This window comes from Anomaloglossus baeobatrachus, chromosome 10, assembly GCF_048569485.1.
Source record: "Anomaloglossus baeobatrachus isolate aAnoBae1 chromosome 10, aAnoBae1.hap1, whole genome shotgun sequence".
NCBI lineage: Eukaryota > Metazoa > Chordata > Amphibia > Anura > Aromobatidae > Anomaloglossus > Anomaloglossus baeobatrachus.
In genome coordinates this window covers 126,706,179-126,722,936 of record NC_134362.1, presented here as the reverse complement: position 1 = coordinate 126,722,936, position 16,758 = coordinate 126,706,179, and the positions used below count along the sequence as shown (strand labels likewise).

General features: G+C 44.5%; 1 protein-coding gene across 2 annotated transcripts in view; it reads right to left on the bottom strand.

Annotated features, from left to right (window-relative positions):
• The window catches only part of EDC4 (enhancer of mRNA decapping 4), a 948,906-nt gene that overhangs the window by 368,091 nt on the left and 564,057 nt on the right, over positions 1-16,758 (bottom strand). For both annotated transcript variants that reach the window (XM_075325634.1, XM_075325635.1), the window contains one exon: positions 15,285-15,736. In XM_075325634.1, coding sequence (XP_075181749.1) covers positions 15,285-15,736 — 452 coding nt within the window. The remainder of the gene's footprint in view (positions 1-15,284; positions 15,737-16,758) is intronic.

Below are 16,758 nucleotides of genomic sequence, written 5' to 3'. Positions count from 1 at the left end.
CTGTTCACATGCCCCCCCATCCAGCCTGTTCACATGCCCCCCCATCCAGCCTGTTCACATGCCCCCCCATCCAGCCTGTTCACATGCCCCCCCATCCAGCCTGTTCACATGCCCCCCATCCAGCCTGTTCACATGCCCCCCCATCCAGCCTGTTCACATGCCCCCCCATCCAGCCTGTTCACATGCCCCCCCATCCAGCCTGTTCACATGCCCCCCCATCCAGCCTGTTCACATGCCCCCCCATCCAGCCTGTTCACATGCCCCCCCATCCAGCCTGTTCACATGCCCCCCCATCCAGCCTGTTCACATGCCCCCCCATCCAGCCTGTTCACATGCCCCCCCATCCAGCCTGTTCACATGCCCCCCCAATCCAGCCTGTTCACATGCCCCCCCATCCAGCCTGTTCATATACTCCCATCGTGCTCATATACCATCCTGGTATATGGCCTGTATCCTATAGCACAGAGAAAAAAATAAACGTTTATACTCACCTTTTCCTCACTCCCTGCAGCACCGATCACATCTTCCTCTCTGGCACGCTGATCTGTGTGTGTGGAGCCGTTCCCCTGCAATACGCGATGTCTTCCTGTCTGTGCCGATCAGCTGACCAGCTCAGCACAGATCAGCTGACCGGCACAGACAGGAAGACATCGCGTGCAGCAAGGCGGCGGCTCCACACACGGGGACGGGTGAGTGTACTGATTCACTGCACCCCGCGCTGGTAATGACGCGCGGGGGGGCAGTGAATACAGCCGCACATGATCACTCCAGGCTGTAATTGCCAGGGGTGATCATGCGGCCGGCTCTTTACTATGCGCGCGTTCCCGCTCATCCTTCCGCCCACCTGTCAGTGCCGGCTTCAGCGCTGAGAGATGGGTGGGAGGATGGGCGTGCATATGTAATGAGCGGGCCCACGTGGTCACGGCAGGCGCTGCTGCTGCCTGCTCGTGCCCCCGATGACCCGCAGCACCCTCATTCCCAGCCGCAGACCTATAGTCAGACCATAAGACGCACCCCCAACTTTCCCCCAACATTTGGGGGAAAAAAAGTGCGTCTTATGGTCCGAAAAATACGGTAAATATGCGGGGTTGCTCTCCGCCTTACTACACCAAGTATATGTACAAATGCCTTAAATATTCAGAGGATCCAAAAATTAATAGGGAAACCTGTCCCTTAATTTATAACCACTATGCATCACAATTATCTCTATACACTAGATGACTGCCCTTCAGTATAAAGATTTTAAAACAATCTACTGCTAGGCAACATAACCATTCCTTTAATAGTTATAATATATATTTAGGAGTATGACACCCTCTAAAGTGAAACTAATATTTAATAAATACAATAAAGTAAGCGTATTCTATTGTATTAAATGGGTATTAACCCCTTTACTAAACTTTTTTTGGGTCACCTTCCCTTTAAGGTGCTGTTAGTGCATTTATTATTCACCTAAGAGATGCCATAGTGCAAATCTGAATTGAATATACAGTGGCACCTTGGATTACAAGCAAAATTTGTTTTGGGAAGGTGCTCTTAAACAAAGTTACTGATCTCAAAACAAATTGTTCCATAGGAAATAATTGATTTGCAGACAATTCGTTCCACAACCCAAAAATATTTACTGCATTTATAGAAACTTATTACAGTAATACAAAATAATGTAGTGTATTCATATAAAAATATTACAGTACACTAGTACAAAATACTGTACAGTACAGTAAAAAGCATAAAGCAAATTAAACAGCACTTTCGCTTACAATAGAATTGTTGGTGTGCGGGAGGTACACTACATAGAGAAAAAATTATGTATAAATATGCAACCTTTATTTTACTAGAAAACACAAAAAAACAGACCCCAAAACTATTTCTCCCCATTGACACTTAGGTCTCCATTGCGCTCCTGATGACTTCTGTCTGCCATGCTGAAGGCAGAGCAAAGTATTGTAGAGCGCATGCACGGGCGGTCTTTGAACTTTCCCTGCACCTGCACATTACAGTACTTTGCTCTGTCCTCAGCAGGGAAGAGAGAAATGTGCATGTGCAGGAGCGCAATGCAGACCTCTGTGTGAATGATGTAGGACGTGTCATCCACACGGAGCTGGGAAGAAGGACGGCAATGGACGACATGGAGCTGGGAAGGACAGCGATGGAAGGAAAAGAGGAGGCGCTGCGCCAAATCTAGCTACGACCATCGGACTGGACTGCCCTGCCGGTGAGTATAATAAAAGCTGTTTTTTACTTTACATAGAGTCGCTTGAGCACTTCTATACAACATTCTAGAATCTAGTATGTAAGGGTTTACTGGTAGTGACCACAGCTAATAGGGGGCAAATCTAGTGACCGGTTCCATTAAACCAGAGGTCTCAAACACGCGGCCCCTCAAGCTGCTTCGTGCGGCCCCCATGCCCGTGCTGCTGTTGACTATCGCGACCGATGCAGGGGCAGCAGCCACTGTCTGCGCTTTATTTCAGATGAATGTTTTGCCGGCGCTGCGATCTCAGAGTACAGCGCTCTCTGCACAACTATTTCTCCAAAGGAAATTGCCTGACCTCAGCTACTCACCTCTGATTGGTGGACGGCTACTGCTGCATTGAAAACGTTGAGCATAGAAAGCTGGCAAAACATTCATCTGACATAAATCGCTAACAGGGGCTGCGGCCACTGCACCTGCCGCGATAGTCAACGGGGGCACGGGCCTGCAGACAGCAAGAAGCAGAGATGTGGCAGCCGAGGGAATGCGGGACAGGTGAGAATAATGGTGTGTGTGTGTGTGTGTGTGTGTGTGTGGATGGCACATTAACTCCTTAGCGACCTATGACGTACTGGGTATGTCATGGCACCCTGGTTCTTAAGGACCCATGACGTACCCAGTACGCCATGGCGAAATCACGGCCCCGGAGCCCCGGTGGCTAAGATCGCTTTGCAAATACCTTAGATAGGGAACCTCAGGAGGGGTGGTGTCTCCTCCCTGGACCTACAGAGGCTGTGATTGGCTGATGAAGTCCGCTCAGCCAATCACAATCACTGTAATGTTTCAGCCATTGAAAATGGCTGAAACTTTGAAATCCAGCCATGATCAGTGCAGCTATAGCACTGATCATTGGCTGGAGCTGGGTGACCTCTGCTTCACCCGCCCCCAGCTCTGATTGGAGAGATCGGCCTTGTGACCGATGTCTCTAATCACTGTGGATCTGGGGACGGAGACCACTCCCCTCAGCTTCACTCCGGCATCTGTGTAAGCTGAGAAGAGCGATCGGGAAGTACATTACTGTAAGATGGGCACATTACTATAGAATGGGACAACTATAATATGGGGACAGTACTATAGGATGGGGACAGTACTAGAGGATATGGAGATTGCTACAAGGGGACAAGGATGGGGAACATTACTATAGGATGGGGACAAGGATGAGGTACATTGCTACAAAAGAGACAAGGATGGGGAACATTACTATAGGATGGGGACTAGGATAGGGCACAATACTACAAGGGGACAAGGATGGGCACATTACAACAAGATGGGGAACATTACTACAAGATGTTGGCCAAAATTTCTATATAGTGCTAATTGTAACACTATTAGTTACAAGAAAGGGATAAAATGTAAAAAAAAAACCCAAAAAAAACCCTCAAAATAAGGCATGACATCTTTTTTTCCATCAATTTTTTTTATATATATATTTAAACAAAGAATGTGCACATTTGTTAGAATAAACAAGTGAAAAATGGAAACATGTTCAAAATCAATGATACATAGGTGTGTATAAAAAAAAAAATATATGGTGCCAATAAAAATGTCACTTTGTCCTGCAAAGATTGCGGCCCCCCAAATTATTTTTTTTTCCGCTGTGCGGCCCATACACCCAGCCGAGTTTGAGACCCCTGCATTAAACGATCATTGATGGACATCGCACGGTAGGAGGAGAGGTCATATCCCCCCCTTATGACAGTATGGATTTAATCTGTAACTGTGTGAAAACACACCACTGACCGCTCAATGGCGGCAGCAGTCACCAACAGCTGACCGGCACTGGAAAACATGCGGGGATCAATCACAGTGGTCTCTGTGGTCAGTCAATCTGACAGCTAACAGCAAGTGATTAGCAGGAAGTGCTGAAATATTATCTCTGCAAGAGCACAGTTTTGCTGACAACCAAGCTCCTGCAGTAAAAGTCAGGGCTGATGCACGGGCCACTCTTAGCTGATTAATTTTCTAGAAGCCATGATCAATAGCGATTGGTGTATTTAAAATGCTGTGAGTGAGATGTGCCTCCATCTTACCCTTATCACCACCACTGTGACAAAATCAAAGGGAGCCAATGGTTGTCATGGCACCCAGAGGTCAAACAATGTTGTGCAAGGTATGGTTATCTGTAGGTTTAAGCGAATGTATTTTCCACTATTCGGTATCCGATGGATAACAGGCTATTTGCACCATTCGGTATCCGACGAATATAACAGCATCTGCTCCGATACTTTCAGTTTCATTTCTGACTTCCTGGCGCCTGTTTTCCAGCCAATGAACACATCTGATGTTTCCTGCCCTCATAGTAACGCTGCAGCGATCTTTGTTGTGGTGTTACTGTGATTGGCTTGGTCGCACAGCGTCATAGGGGCTATATAAGCCAGCGGCCATTTTGTGAACATGCAGTCATTGGGGAGCTGGTGGTTTAGATAGACTGTATTGTGTGCGGGAAAGAGCTCGTAGATCCAACTAATTAATAGTCCTTCTAAGGGCTGAAGACAGTGTCCAGTAGCATGTTTTTTTTTGTTTTACAAACAGAACGCAGGTCTGTTGGTCTCTCTCTGTCAGTTGGTCTCTCCCTCTGCCCCTCTCTCAAACTCACTGATCACTGACCGATCACCGGTGCGGCGCTGTACAGCTGTCACACTGCTCTGGTGGCTTATCCTGCTCTTGAAAATGCCGGCCGCTCATTATTCCATCTCGTATTCACTGCTTCACCCCACCCAACGACGCCTATGATTGGTTGCATTTAGATGAGCCCCCACACTGAGTGACAGCTGTCTCACTGCAACCAATCACAACCGCCAGTGGCCGGGTCTATGTAGTGCAGTAAAATTAATAAATAATTTAAAAAAACGGCGTGTGGTCCTGAAGGATGGTGTTCTCAAGATGGGGACCCCCACGTTATGGGAGCCCCCCAGCCTAAAAATATTTGCAGCTTACTGAAATTGCCGCATCCATTAGATGCGACAGCACCGGGACTCTACCGGGCTCATCCCGAGTTGCCCTGGTGCGGTGGCAATCGGGGTAATAAGGAGTTAATGGCAGTCCATAGCTGCCACTTAGTCCTAGGTTAACCATGGCAGGCGTCTGATACCCCCCCAAAATTAACCTGTAAGTGAAAGTAAATAAACACATACACCTGAAAAAAATCCTTTATTTGTAACAAAAGACACAAAAACACCCTCACAAAAACACCCTCTTTCACCACTTTTTTAAAATCCCCAAATACCCCTCAAGGTCCGGCGTAATCCACACGAGGTCCCACAACACATCCAACTCTGCTACATGAAGCTGACAGGAGCGGCTGTAGAGCACCGCCGCTCTGTGAGCTCCACGGAGCAACTGAAGTGAGTCACGCTATCAGCGGTGACATCACTCAAGTTACCCGTGGCCACTGCTCTCAGGTGGAGGACTCCAACTGGCCACAGGTAACCTGAGTGATGGCACCGCAGAGAGAGCTAGAGATGATTTCAGACCAGTTTCAGCCTTCTACAGGCTGTGCCCATACTGTTTCTGCCTTTTCCCATGCATTTCAGCCTTTTCCTCAGTCACCACAGCTCGCCGTTAGGTCCAACGTGATTGTTCAGGTTTCCCATAAACTTACATTGCACATCGAATATTCGCGAATAGGCGAATAGTCGAATATTCGCGAATGGTGACCTATTCGTCGGATATTCGCAAAGTCGTATATTTTGGTATTCGATCATCCATAGTTATCTGTTAAACCCAGCCAGAGTCAGCGTGTAACAGGCATTCTGTCAGTGTAATCTGACAGTTATCATGCAGTGCAATACATGTCTATTCCAATACAAGAGACGAGTGATCAAAATAATAAAAGTTTGAGTCCCATAGGGGGATTAGGTAAAAAGTGAAAAAAAAGAAGACTCACAAAATAAAAAAAACAGATCAAAGTGCAGTACAAGAGCAGATTCAGTCAGACTGCGGTAGACTGTTTAAAAAGTATCTCAGGTCGTGCACATTCACTAGATGCTGTTATGGATGAAGTACGGTATGTCCACAGAAAGTACTGTCACAGATTAAGATAATGGCAGTTTAGTGGCAGGGAGGTTGGACGCTAGTGCTTTCTTTATGGATTGTAATTTTAAGGATCACCTCCAAGTAAAAAAAAAATAATTAGCATGTTTTGAACTATAAAATCACTGGTCCAGAGTCATTACTGGCCACATAAAATAATCTAATGGCCTCTTTAACCCACCTAGCTAGTGTGCTCTTTAAGGCTGTAAGCCCCTTCCTAGCCCCTTGAAAGCATATGAATAATGTCTGACTTTAGGGATCTCCTAACGTCAAGTGTGTGGAGCGTCTCTGTGATTTTGTAGGGAAGAACAAAAGGGAGAGAAAATTTCTCTCTTGAGATCTGTGAAATGTTTTTGATATTTTAGACAGGTGTGCTGGGTCTGTTCTTAAAATAACCCTATCCTCCAGAATCTGAGTATATGGAGGGTTGATAGAGAAGGCCTGCATATCACTTATCCTCCTAGCTGATGTTAGCGAAACTAGTAAAATAACTTTAAAAAGGTGAGATTTTTGACCAAAGTGCCCTGAAGGTGCTCAAAGGGAATCTTGATTAATGCCTCTAACACAAAATTAAAATCCCAGGAGGAAACCCTGGGGCAAGGCACCAGGCTGGACCTACTACAAGATTTAATAACTCTTTTGGCAAAGGTATTGTCAGGAAGGTTGCAATTGTACAAGGACCTCAGGGCGATATCTGCACCTTAAGGGTACTAATAACTAAACCCAATTCCAATTCTGGAGAATTTCTAGAATGGACTTAAATTTTCCCTCTTGAGGCCTCCCCTGTGCTAGACAGTAACTTCTTCTAGATTCTTTCATATATTTTCGTTGTTATTGGTTTCCTACTCATCAGGAGTGTGAAAACGAGATGCTGAGAAATCCTGTGTTCTATTAGAAGTCCCTTTTCAAGTTCCAGGCTTTGAAATGCAGGCCTGAAGTTTGAGGGTGAAACACTGCCTCTGCAAGAGCAGATCCCGAGTTTCTGGTAGAATCCAAGGGGGTGACACTGATGGCTGCCTCACCCAAAAGAAACATGGCCGCTTCGGAGAAAATAAGGTAGTCAATATCACAATTGCCTTGTCTTCTCTTATCTTTTGTCTAGCTTTTGAGGCTTTTTTGGTCTACTTCACTTCGTCAGGCAGGTCCGATTTAAGTTATTTCTAGATTTAGGTGTGGCAGTTATCAGACCTTTGTGTGGGCTGGGGAAATTGAACTCTGCTTCCCAAAGATGTGTTAAACTACAAATATGTTTTAATGGGGGGGAGAGCAGTCACTTTTTCACACAAGACCCTGTAGGTTTGGATTTATTTTTTCATTAATAATAAAGACCCTCCTTTATAAACTGCATTTTGTGTTTCCTTGTGTTACCTTTGTCGAATACTTAAATTTGTTTGGTGATCTGAAAAATTTAAGTGTGCCAAACATGTAAAAGATATAAGCGACGCTAGAAACCACGAATCCAGAAATATGATTAAATCCCTTCTTTATTTTCACAGGTCAACGCGTTTCAGAGATATATCGATCTCCTTCATCAGGACAAACCAAAGAAATCCCATCTGATTCCTTTGGTTTGTCCTGATGAAGAAGATAGATATACAGTATCTCTGAAACGCTTTGACCTGTGAAAATTAAAAAAAAAGTGATTTAATCATATTTCTGTATTTGTGGTTTCTAGCACGGCTTATACCTGTATTCCTCTCCTCCGTTTATCTACTGCTCTATTTCGGGGCTGCTGCTGACCACTACCTACATATGCCCAGAAATGGGTTGCGACTGGCACAACTCCAATAGGTGAATTTGATACCTAGCACTGTATCTAAAGGTCCAGTCACACTAAGCAACTTACCAGCGATCCCAACAACGATAGGGATCGCTGGTAAGTTGCTAGGAGGTTGCTGGTGAGATGTCACACTGCAACGCTCCAGCGATCCCACCAGCAACCTGACCTGGCAGGGATCGCTGGAGCGTCGCTACACGAGTTGCTGGTGAGCTCACCAGCAACCAGTGACAAGCCCCCAGCCAGCAGCGCCGCGTGGAAGATGCTGCGCTTGGTAACTAAGGTAAATATCGGGAAACCAACCCGATATTTACCTTGGTTACCAGCTCACGCAGCTACACGTGCAGAGAGCAGGGAGCAGCGCACACTGAGCGCTGGCTCCCTGCTCTCCTAGTACAGCACACATGGGGTTAATTACCCGATGTGTGCTGCAGCTAAATGTGCACAGAGCAGGGAGCAGCGCACAATGCTTAGCGCTGGCTCCCTGCTCTCCTAGTTACAGCACACATCGGGTTAATTAACCCGATGTGTCCTGCAGCTACATGTGCACAGAGCAGGAGCCGGCACTGACAGTGAGAGCGGGGGAGGCTGGTAACAAAGGTAAATATCGGGTAACCAAGGACAGGGCTTCTTGGTTACCCGATGTTTACATTGGTTACCAGCCTCCGCAGAAGCCGGCTCCTGCTGCCTGCACATTTAGTTGTTGCTGTCTCGCTGTCACACACAGCGATCTGTGCTTCACAGCGGGACAGCAACAACTAAAAAATGGCCCAGGACATTCAGCAACAACCAACGACCTCACAGCAGGGGCCAGGTTGTTGCTGGATGTCACACACAGCAACATCGCTAGCAACGTCACAAAAGTTGTTCGTTAGCAGCGATGTTGCTAGCGATGTTGCTTAGTGTGACGGGGCCTTAATTCCCATACCGGGTAAGACCCTATTTGCGCTTCTTTTTTCCACAGTTGAAATACAAACATGTAAAAGATTAAGAAATCAGGCAGTGGGCAAAAAAAGGAAAATAAACTACATAACATTAAAGAAGAAAAATACGTCCTCTGCAAAAACATGGACACGTGTTACTGGCGCATCATAAGCCCTTTTAAAAATGTATTTATCTTCATGTGACAAATAATAAAATATTACAATGTTTTGTCTCTGTAGCCCCACTCGATATGTCATTAACAACTAAAAATAAGAATTTTGTGTCCTTTAATGTATCCTCTATACCTATTTGATAGTGGCATATATCACTTGTTCAGAAGTTAATTGCATGCTAAATCACCTTGTAAAACCTATGTTGTTAAAAAAAAAAACAAAAAAAAAACAAGTTACTCAGTTTAAACCCGTCACACATACAATAGTTAGCTGATGGATGTCATCTCTCCTGGATTACCCACTGAAAAGAGCTCGCTTAGGCTACTTTCACACATCAGTGTTTTTGCAATCATGCACAATCCGGTTTGTGCCTGATGCAAAGGATCAGTCTTAGAATGTGTAAATACTGATGCAATGGATCCAGTAAAAAACGGATCAGTCTTTTTTTTTTTTTAAATGCTGAGAGAGAGACCCCATCATCACCACACAACAGCATGCACCATCGCCGCACATACACCGGCACTCCCGCACGCACCATCACCGCACATACACAGGCACTCCTGCACGCATCATCACTGCACATACACAGGCACTCCCACACGCATCATCACCGCACATACACAGGCATTCCCGCACGCATTATCACCGCGCATACCCAGGCACTCCCTCATGCATCATCACCGCACATACACCGGCACTACCTCAGCTGAAGTCACCGCTGACAGCGTGACTCCCTTCAGTTGCTGCGTGGAGCTGATAGAGAGCGACGGTATTCTACTGCCGCTCCTGTCAGCTTAACGTACCAGAGCTGAAATCGTCGTGGGACCTCTGTGGATTACGTCGGACCTGGAGGGGTTTTTGGGGATTTTAATAAAATGGTGAAAGAGGGTGTTTTTTTGTCTTTTATTCCAAATAAAGTATTTTTTGGGTGTATGTGTTTACTTTCGCTTACAGGTTAATCATTGGGGGTGTCTTAGACGCCTGCCATGATTAACCCTTTATTACCCTGATTGCCACCGCACCAGGGCAATTCGGGATGAGCCAGGAAGAGTCCCAAGACTGTCGCATCTAATGGATGCGGCAATTCCGGGCGGCTGCTGGCTGATATTGTTAGGCTGGGGGGCTCCCCATAACGTGGGGCTCCACATCCTGAGAATACCAGCCTCCAGCCGTGTAGCTTTATCTTGGTTGGTATCAAAATTGGGGGGGACCGCACGCCGTTTTTTTTTTTAATTATTTATTGATTTATTTTACTGCAAGATATAGACCCGCCCACCGGCGGCTGTGATTGGTTGCAGTGAGACAGCTGTCACTCAGCGTGGGGGCGTGTCTGACTGCAACCAACCATAGGCGCCGGTGGGCGGGGAAAGCAGTGAATACGAGATTGAATAATGGGCGGCCGGCATTTTCAAATCAGGAAAAGCCGCCAGCATTGTGACAGCCGTGCAGCGCCGCGCCCGTGATCGGTGAGTAGGAAAGAGAGAGTGAATGAGTCAGTGAGTGGGAGAGTTTGAGAGAGAGTGAGTGATTGATTTTCTGACGAGCAATGAATTTATATCACTTCTGGGCATGCTCAGAAGTAAAACCTGGATCCGGTACATGCTTCCGGCGTTTGATGCATGCCACGGCATCCGGGGCGCATAGACTTTCATTATGCACCATGCCGCACAGCGCCGCACCCGGCGCTATGCGTTTTTTGCCGCTGGCAAAAAACGTTCCTCTCTGTGTCCTGTGCGGCCACCGGAGTGACAATTTTTGCCGCAACCGGCAAAAATTGGATCAAACGCAAGTACATGCGGCACAATCTGGCGCTAATAAAAGTCTTTGAGGAAAAACCACACCCGGCGGCAAAAAAAAGGATGCGTTTTTCCCGCAAATCGCCGGATTGTGCGCACAGCAAAAACCTGATGTGTGAAAGCAGCCTTATAGAGAGCAACTACTAGACTCCTTCGTCAGTGGCTAATTTCAGTGTGTACAAAAAGAATGAGTCTGAAATTAGACAAGCAAAACCCTCCTCTCCCCAACAACATCTGACTAAGGAGCGTCGGAAGGCACCAATACACATTAATCTAACATTGTTTGAACTCGCCTTAACTGTAATAGAGGTACACCATAGTTTTCAACTAAACACACACACCAATAAAAAACAAACACAAACGAAAAAAGTAGTAAGACATCGGACCATCATGCACTGAGCTTGTTTAACATTCCATTGTCAAAAAGACCATTTAATTTTACAATTAAGAAAAAAAAAAGCCACTTCCAATCTTAGATCAAATTCCCATATATGTGTCTCACGATCTGTTTATGGACTGTGATACATAGACAAGCCACAGGGCTTCATATATGCCAATGAGGCTATAGAGTTCACATCAGGAGACCAATGGTTTGTCGGTGCATCGCAGCCCATAAACAAACTACGAAACATGGATGTGTTAATATTGTGTTAAGGTAAAGGTTTACACAAGAATATGAAGGGCATCTGAGGGAATTTGTGTTCAATCAGCCAAATAAATATTTGTAAGGTCAGCAAGCATTCCAAAATGTCTGAGGGAATCAGGGCTCTCTGCAGGTCCTCAAGCGCCTTCTCACTAAACTATAACTACTGTATATAGATCCAGCTTTGTAAACAGGGGCAGAGATATTGATATATCATTATCCTAAAGGTTTGTATACTGTACTATTCTCTGTGGATAAAAGGTATAGCCAAATCTATAAAATGATCAAGGTGATGTTTTATATCTACAGACAATGTATCCTAGTTCTGCAATATCAGCTATAAAAGGTCCTACAGCAGCGGAGGGTGGGGGAGAGCAAATCTAACATATAAGTTTCAGAAACTGCCTTGTGGATAATATGGCATGTGTTGTGAATATCAGAGATGGTGCTGTTCCCAAGAGTGTTTCTGGACTCCCTCTGGTAGCTAGTGTTGGTAGGGAAGAAGGGGGGGAGGAAAAAGCGATCATAAAAGCTTAAACAATCAAATTAGTCAAAACTGATTTTTACTAAATATAAATACAATCAGTTATAAATGGTACAGATATTACTGGGAACAACATTGCATGCATTAGTATTTATACGATTACTAGGACCGCATCATAGTATGTGCATAAATAGAAACTCAAAGGAGTCAAAATGGGCCAGAAGTCATAAGGGAAATTTACATATATTTAGCTAGAATATATGACTTCAAAAGCCACTAGGGGTCACTCTAGATATGCAAGGGGCAGCTATGCCTCGGTGGTGTAATGTAGAGCTAAACACCACTAGAGGTCACTCAAAGTGCACCAAAATATATCAATGATGTAGTTAATTTCAAGACCACTAGGGGTCACTCCCTATACATGACAAATACATTGGGGCACTTAGAGTCTATACTATGGCAAGATTCAACTACATACAGCCAATCTAGAGTGGCTTATAAAAGACCCATAGAAAAAATATCACATTAAAGGTGGAAATGCATAACAAATAATGCAGCTATTAGGTGGTAAAGCCATCAGAGCGGTTACATGTTAAAGCGTGCAAACACCCGACACGTGTTTCGGTTTTTCTTCAAGGGGCGTCACACGCCCCTTGATGAAAAAGAAAATCCGGAAAAAAAGAAAAAACGAAACACGTGTCGGGTGTTTGCACGCTTTAACAGGTAACCGCTCTGATGGCTTTACCACCTAATAGCTGCATTATTTGTTATGCATTTCAACCTTTAATGTGATATTTTTTCTATGGATCTTTTATAGGCCACTCTAGATTGCCTGTATGTAGTTGAAACTTGCCACAGTATAGACCAGTGATGGTGCACCTGTGGCACTCCAGCTGTTGCAAAACTACAATTCCCATCATGCCTGGCCATTCAAAGCAAAAGCTTTGGCTGTGAAGACATGATGGGAATGGTAGTTTTGCAACAGCTGGAGTGCCACAGGTTCGCCATCACTGGTATAGACTCTAAGTGCCCCAATGTATTTGTCATGTATAGGGAGTGACCCCTAGTGGTCTTGAAATTAACTACATCATTGATATATTTTGGTGCACTTTGAGTGACCTCTAGTGGTGTTTGGCTCTACATTACACCACCAGGCATAGCTGCCCCTTGCGTATCTAGAGTGCCCCTTAGTGGCTTTTGAAGTCATATATTCTAGCTAAATATATGTATATTTCCCTTATGACTTCTGGCCCATTTTGACTCCTTTGAGTTTCTATTTATGCACATACTATGATGCGTTCCTGTTAATCGTATAAATACTAATGCATGCAATGTTGTTCCCAGTAATACCTGTACCATTTATAACTGATTAATTGTATTTATATTTAATAAAAATCAATTTTGACTAATTTGTTTGGGCTTTTATGATCGCTTTTTCCTCCCCCCTTCTTCTAAACATGTTTATGCAATTTGCCCTTGCATATAGTCCTGGCTTTTATTGTATGATTTGATTGGATTAACCTATATTATGCAGATTAGATCACTGATTCACTCTTTCTCTTTTTTTTTTGTGTTGGTAATGAGTCTTATTCTGTATCTATCGCTCAGACAAGTTCAGGAGATGATTGCTGCTTCAGGGAGTCTATGGAGTCCAGCCTGGGGGGATATAGTAAGGCAGTTTTTGTCTAACCTTTGCCGGTGATAATTGTTTCTGATCCATGTGAAGATGTCCTGAAGTTTGTCCTCCAGCCTTTAGGCTTTTTGCTTTTCACTGTAGGTTCTATTTTTACTTTTTTGGCTCCTTTTTGGATTGTCCAGGAATCTCTACAGTGGCTTTTTTGTTCCTTTTGCATCAGTTTTGTTTCCATGTCATTCTGAGTTTTCAGCTATGTCTGATAAGTAAATTTGCTCTCTTAGTCTGGGCTTGGTTAAGGGCTGAATTTGCACTGAAGGTTTCTCCTTAATCTTTGTCTTTTTTTAAATTAATGTTTGAAAATATTCCCTTTTGTTTCTTGCAAGTGAATAAATGCTCTTTCTGCACTATTTTTAGAGGGCGATTTATTTCTAGTGAGAAAGGGAGTTATTACTCCCTGTTTTGTTCAGGAATTGTTGTATCTTCCGTGACTTTGTAGTTAAGATTATCCCATTATATTTGCTTTTTCTATTTAAATGTATTTACACAAGAGTTCCTGATATAGTGGGTGGAAGATAGTGTGCTCTTTATGGAATTTTTTTTGATTATTCGGTATTTTTTCATTGTTTTTACTGGCTGCAACCAGCAATATATCCTATACTTTATCTAGCCAGCAGGGCTTCACTTTGCTTAATTCTATATCTACCATTTGTGTGTTGTTTTCTTCTTACATCACCGTTGTTATATGTTAAGGGCTTTTGACTTTCCTTTTAGGCTGCTATGAGGAAAGTCAGGATTCCTCATTTCATCTTTGAGGTTAGTTAGTCCTCCGGCGGTGACGAGGCATCTAGGTTTGTTAGGAATGCTCCACCGCTACTTCTAGTTGTGTTTGTGTAGTCAGTGGATTGCAGCCAGCTAAGTTTCCAACTACTCTTGTGCATTATTTTCTATAATTTTTCATGGGATTTTTGCAAGATCTTTTGCGGACTCGTGACAATAACAGGCATGCTACTCAACGACAGTGCAGTATCTTAAAGACTACCTGGACAACCCATTTATAAATAAAATAGTCCTTCTTATAAAATTAAAAAAAAAACTATACTCCCCTTCTGTACAGGCTTCCGTATCTCCTGGGGTGACACCATTATGTCATGTGACCCTGCAGCCAATCAGCAACCAATATTGGGCTGCTGCAATCACATTTTCCTTGTTCGAACCTTGAGCAAATAAAAGTAGTGAGAGCACATCAGCCTAATAGTGACTGCTGATTAAATGCTGGGCTCACATGACAACCTAAAAGTGAGCCTCAGCATCGCTGGCACGGTGCCAATATGGGAACAAAGTATATGTTATTTTTATTTTATAAGCAGGGCTAAGACGTTTGTGGGCATAATCCATACTACAATTTGTCTATAGAGAGTACATAGATATATGCTAGCAATTCTGCAACTGTATTCTGTAAACTGTTTAACAAACACCTAAGCTCAATAATAAAGATGGGTATCTACATATCTTTGGCCTTATAGTAAATACACACACAATAATGTAAATATGAATTTAAGAGATACCTTTCTATTAATTTATTTTTGGTTTCCCGTGTTATATCAGGAGCTGCTGGCCATGGTTGAGAAATATCTTCCACCATATTATCAGTAAGTTTTGCTTTTTCTAGACACTGAGCACTGATGAGCTCATTATTAGACATGGAACACGCATACTCTAGTGGGCGAAGCAACAGCTCAGATGTATTTCGACTTCGTGTTGATAGAAGCTGTAAAGCAGATGCAGCAGAGCTCATGCTTGGTGCTTGATTGGATGCACAGTTCTCTTCTTGGACTACGTTAACAGATAAAGGACAACTTCGCTGCAGTGTTTCAGAGGCAATTTCTGGAATATCTTGGGATATGACAGTGGAAGCGCTCGATATCACATCAGGAGATCGCCCACGAGTAGGGGAAGACTGAGATACCACCAATGGTTCCAAGCTCTGAAGTTCTAAAGAAAGGTTAGATGATGTGACCTATGAAGGACATTAAGAAAAAAAAAATAAAAAAGTGTTAATAAATGATAAATATTCAATTTGCTTTCATGCTGGGGAAAAAGCAACAGGGAGCAGCCACATCAGGGCTCAAATCATCCCTGCATTGCTTAAAGGGAACCTGTCAGCAGAAATTTCGCCCAAAACCTAAAAGATTCCCCCTCTGCAGCTCCTGGGCTGCATTCTAGAAAGGTCCCTGTTATTATTGTGCTCCATGTGAGACCAAAATAAAGACTTTATAAAGTGGTACCTTTTTGTATTCAGATACTGTAAATGTGACACGGGGGCGGGCTTTCTGGCGTCCGTTATTCTGCCCCCTGGTCCTGTATGTCGCCCCCATCGCTCCTTTCCATAGCTGATGCACCGCCCACTGCTCCAGCCATCCCCGCGCATGCCCAGTGCCAGTCTCACGGGACTGAGCAGTGTGACCGCTGGTGACGTGTGCGCAGACAAGTGATTATGGGCGGGGCTGTGATTGTTATCAGCAAGTACCCGCCCATAATCTCGTGAGCGCGCAAACCTCACCAGCGGTCACACTGTGCTCAGTGTAGATGCTAGACTGTATGGGCTGCTTCCAGGGATGACGTCCCTTTTGTCACGTGATAGTATTTTGAACACGCCCCTATCACGTGACAAAAGGGACGTCATCCCTGGAAGTAGCCCATACAGTCTAGCATCTACACTGAGCACAGTGTGACCGCTGGTGAGGTTTGCGCGCTCACGAGATTATGGGCGGGTACTTGCTGATAACAATCACAGCCCCGCCCATAATCACTTGTCTGCGCACACGTCACCAGCGGTCACACTGCTCAGTCCCGTGAGACTGGCACTGGGCATGCGCGGGGATGGCTGGAGCAGTGGGCAGTGCATCAGCTATGGAAAGGAGCGATGGGGGCGGCATACAGGACCAGGAGGTAGAATAACGGACGCCAGAGAGCCCGCCCCCGTGTCACATTTACAGTATCTGAATACAAAAAGGTACCACTTTATAAAGTCTTTATTTT